Raw genomic sequence first — 4,757 nt, 5'->3', positions numbered from 1 at the left:
GGGAAATGGATGGGTAGTGGGGAAAATGGGTATGAAGGGTTATAGTGAGGTGGTGGGCCACCACCACCATTGCGGGAGGTTTATTTTCCCTGTTTTGTTCTGATCTTACTGTTTATTAAATAAACCACTCGATTTTTTGTTTTGCCGGTAAGTTAATTAATTGTCAATTTAGTAACCATCCTTCCTTTCGTTGCATTGCACATTCTGAAGTTTAACCTGCAACATGTCGAGAAAAAAGAATGTGCTTACTGACTCACAGATTCAAGAAATTCTGGGTAAATAAATATCCTAACAATTTACATTGATTTTATTCTCTGATGGTCGATAGCAATTTGTTTTTCTCATTAGATCTTGACAGTGATAGCGACAAAACCACAGAATCTGATTATGATCGTGAAGTTAAATATGGGCCAACTATCCAAGATAATCTGGCCCATGAAGAAGGAAATGCAAACGATTTCGAAGACAGCAATATGGACACGGATTCCTTCGTGTCACGAGATGGTGAAACATTACTTTAAATACTTTAAAAGTGACTCTAGTACAGGTTAGCGACCATAACCTGACATTAGTGCACATTAATTGTTTTCAGATCAATTTAACGAGCAACCCAGCACTGATACAAGCTCAGCTCCAGTGGTGTCATCTCCCATACAACATAATCTTGAAATAACATTCATTGACATATCCAGTCCATCTCAGAAAGTAGGCAGAAATAAGTCTTTAGTGTGGGACTGTTTCGAAACAAAGCAAGTCAACGGAAAAATTATAAGCAACAAGTGCAAAATTTGCAAGGAAGAAGTAAGCGCTAAAGTAGAGCGAATGAAGAAACATTATGAAAAATGCTCGAAGAAAGAAATGAAGAGAGCTGTACCAATGTCACTCCACAGTGCAACAGAGTCAGCTGCAGCAAATTGTTCGCCGTCGTCTTCTACAACCTTTCTGAAGCACCCAAAAATCTAAAGTTTCGTAGCAAGCCTGGCAAAAAATAAATCGGAAGAAATAACATTACACTTAGGAAAATTTCTTTACGCCACCAACTCGACATTTCATATGGTTGAAAATCCAGATGTGATGTTTATTTGTTTATGTTTATTTGATGTTTGTGATGTTTATTTGCAAAATGAATAATAATCATTAAAATGTCAAGTGTGATATTTATAATTTATTGAACATTGTCGAATTCTCAACAAGCTTCGTAATGTCTCATATTCGGAGAACTATTTTCAGCCCATGTAATGTAAATCTCCTTAAAAATTTGCATCGTCGCTTTGGCATCTTCCAGGGCGGTGTGAATTTGTCCGCTTTTCTGAATCTCGGAATTAAAATAGTGACGACAGATTTTCTTTAGCGACAAAGGTTGATAATTTTTTCGACCAATTTTGTTGAAAGTTCCGTTCCATTTTTGAAAAGTATTTTAACGAATCGACGTCCCCTCCTCTGATGTCCAGACTGTTGAAATCTGCTGCACCGTTACAGGTCGCCACCAATTTTCCATCCAAAATCGAAATAATTTTATCTCTAACTTTGTCCATATCAATTCCTCCAATCAGCGAATCTTCGCGGAATCCGTTCACGGAGATTGTCTCCTTGCTTACCAGAAAGGATCCCTTTTCATGGAAAATCATCTCCTAGAAAACCGAGTAATAATTAATTAATTGTGATTTTGCAATGGAAAATATGATTAAATTGCTTACCGAAAAGATTTCCTTTCCGTCAAAATCTACAATGCTAACGGTTGCTGCGCGAATGATGTGTTTTTTACGTCCATTTAGTTTCTTTAATGCAACCATGAAGTGGTTTCAAGTCGTCCAAATTACAGCAGTCGTCAATTATCCCTTTCAACATCCCAAGTCTGCTGTGCTGATCGACTCCACGCAGTAGATTTTTTATTGTCTCCTAAAAAATGAATCACATGGAAATAAATCACAATCAAGAAATTTGTCCATTATTATTTATATAGGAAATTACCAAATGGTTTAACATGTTTCCCGATTAATGTTAACGTCCAACACTTACACACAGAAGAGAAATATTTTGTATCAGATAGAGAGTCAGCAATTATATTTTTATAATCTTACAGGAGTCTCGTGTTATTTAATGTGCATGAATCAATTTATCTTTCAAGTTGGGAGCGAAAAAGTGAATCATTTCGCCCCAAATAGTATTTTCCCCATTTTTTCCATTTTCCCCACTAATGAGGCTTTTTGGTGGGTGGCTAAAACCCATTTTACCCACCCATTTTCCCCACCCTATTTTCCCCACGGTAAAACCCTGGTTCTCATCCCGCATAATGCGAGTTAAATGGTAATTTGTCTAAAAGGATTTATTATTGTCGTCAATTCTCTCGTTACAGTGATTGATTCATTGAAAAGAAAAAAATCAATGGCTGGCAGTAAGATTTTAAATTGTGAAGAAGGGATCCTGTAAAAAGTATGTTGTCCAATTTCCTTGCTAATTGGTCATCTCTTTCATGAGTAAGTTGACGACAAAACAAGTGAAAAGATTCAGCCAACTAAACACTAATTGTCCAAGTAGATAAATAAATACACAATTATTGCCCTTAAATATGTGACGAAAACTAAAGGGACGTCCCTCCATCCCTTGGAAATATGCTGTCTCTGATATTTGCACTTAACGGATGACATCACATCGTCCTCTTCTCTGACAAGAAGATGAGACTTCAAAGTATGTATTGAAAGATTAAGAGATTACGGGTGCAAGGAGTCGTAAGTAAATTGAGTAGGAACCAACAACTCGTAAGTATATAAGCTAGTTGAGCATACGTATTTATTTCTTTATTTATTTATTACATGCAAAGTAAGTATAAGGTCGGAAATTCGATTCAATCCAATTGCGAGGAGAGTTCGTGGAAGTGACATGTTTGACTCGGAGGAGATGAGATGAGACTTGTGAAATGTAGAATTGAGATGATGTCGTGTAGTAATCGCTTAAGTGTCCATGTCCAATTTCATCCCATTGTATTGTTGGACTCCATTGTGATTTGGCTCAATCTCCGATTTCCGTCCAAGGCAGCAGCAAGCAGCACAGCAGTCGCGTTGTCATCTCGAGGAAGGAATGCATGATTGACAAAAGTGGGATTTAGTTAAAGGTATGTAAGATCATTATGAAATGTGAATTGTTTCGTTACAATGTCATGTTTAATAAAGAAGAATTCAAGCAAATTAAATAAATTGGTGAGACTGTTCGTTTAAAAAAGTGGTGCATTTTGATTTTTGTCACCCGCACCCGATTTGGCTCGATTTCTAGAATAAATTGTATCGTCCTTATCGCACCCAGGCACCGGTTGAGCGAGAATAAGGCCACGCGACCAGCACGCTTCTCTGTGGATTCAGTTGGATGGAAATGTGCTTAAGCTGAATATACGTAGTTGGTTAGTGTCGATGTCGCCTAACTAGTTAGGCAGGCAAGTTGCAATTGTTGCACAATCTGTAAATCATCCATATCCATATTTTCTCGAACCCTGAAGGGATTAAATTCCACTCCCTTTCGTAAAAGTGGCTCACTCGTATGGGGAAAAGTCACATGGAAAACAATACAAAAATCGGGATACGTAGAGCGAAAAGTATTTAGTTTTTATTATGCTGAAACACTCCCCTTCCGAACGACGGAGTGTGCATGTCACGTCACCCACCAAACACCCCGACAAAGTTACTATGTAAAAAGTCACCCTTGTTGCGTCAACTTGCAATAATTTCAAGATTTTCTTTCCAAATGAGAGGCAATTGTTGGCAGTGTTTCGGATTCAAGTAAATAAGCACTTGGAAGAAATAATGGGAAGAAAGTGGTTTTTGCAGGTATTTTTACCTGCAAAAAATGCACGGCGCAAGAAATGCCGATATACGGCGGGTGGCCAAATGCCGCGTATTTCTTGCACTTTCTCCCAGTTTCTTGCACCTCCCATTTCTTGCGTTTCTTGCTTTGCAGTGCAAGAAATGTAGCAAGAAACTGATTCTTCTTCTCAGAGAAAATCTCAAATTTTCTTGTACCATCCAGTCCAATTGAGAACAATGAAAACTTCTAATTTGTTCCCAGAGACAACAATACTCTGAAAATTTCCTGTAATAAATTTTGAGAAACTTTCTCTCTCTCTTCCCACTTTCACAGCTGAATAAAGTTTCAGCCGAATAAAAGGGCAAATAACTTTCGTAATAAAACTTCTTCTCAGAAAATTAGTCTTCAGATCTTTAATTTGCTTGTCTGTCTCTTTCGAACAAAACAAAAGTTCTCTTATAATAAAGTTTCGCTTTCGCGTGAAGCAAACTGAGTGCCGGCAGAGTCGTAAAGTGACAGAGACAAATAGCAAAAAGTGGCTGAAAACAAGAGTTCAAAAGTTCAAATCCTACGAAAAACGAGTTTCTCTTCTTCTTTGTAAATACTTTTGGACTGAATTTTCTCCATTTTCTTTCTCCAACCAACTTTCCCTCAAAGTTCGAGCAAAAACTTTGTATACAAAAAAAAATCCCGTGAGCAGATTTACATAAACGGATCTCGAGATGATGATGGATGCAGAATACGATTACAGATTACGATTTGATCACGTAACAACAATTTTTCGCTGCAGATCATTCTCACGCGGCCTTTGTTATTCTAAATCGTGTCTCACTCACTTCCTCTCCATCATTCATTCATGGAAGGATTGATTCATTCATATTTATTCCTCTCATTATTGCGACATTAGTGGAGAAGAAGGGTTAAATAAAAGTCCGGTCCAGTCGTCTCATCATCAGCAGTAA

General features: G+C 37.6%; 1 protein-coding gene across 1 annotated transcript; it reads right to left on the bottom strand.

Moving 5' to 3' along the window:
* Positions 1–1,228: 1,228 nt before the first annotated feature.
* Positions 1,229–2,133, bottom strand: LOC110853665. The gene is made up of 3 exons (XM_035854569.1): positions 1,972–2,133; positions 1,698–1,899; positions 1,229–1,631 (listed from the first exon to the last, which is right to left on the bottom strand). The coding sequence occupies exons 2-3, from the start codon at positions 1,791–1,793 to the stop codon at positions 1,323–1,325; spliced, it is 405 nt and encodes a 134-aa protein (XP_035710462.1). The 5' UTR covers positions 1,794–1,899; positions 1,972–2,133; the 3' UTR covers positions 1,229–1,322.
* Between the last annotated feature and the right edge of the window lie 2,624 nt (positions 2,134–4,757).

This window comes from Folsomia candida, unplaced genomic scaffold (genome assembly GCF_002217175.1).
Source record: "Folsomia candida strain VU population unplaced genomic scaffold, ASM221717v1 Fcan01_Sc008, whole genome shotgun sequence".
NCBI lineage: Eukaryota > Metazoa > Arthropoda > Collembola > Entomobryomorpha > Isotomidae > Folsomia > Folsomia candida.
This window is presented reverse-complemented; position numbering and strand designations above follow the sequence as displayed.

Coding starts and splice junctions, on each gene's coding strand:
- LOC110853665 (XM_035854569.1), bottom strand. CDS start 1,793: ATGGTTGCATTAAAGAAACTAAATGGACGTAAAAAACACATCATTCGC. Junction 1,632..1,697: donor ACGGAAAGGAAATCTTTTCG/GTAAGCAATTTA, acceptor TCGGTTTTCTAG/GAGATGATTTTCCATGAAAA.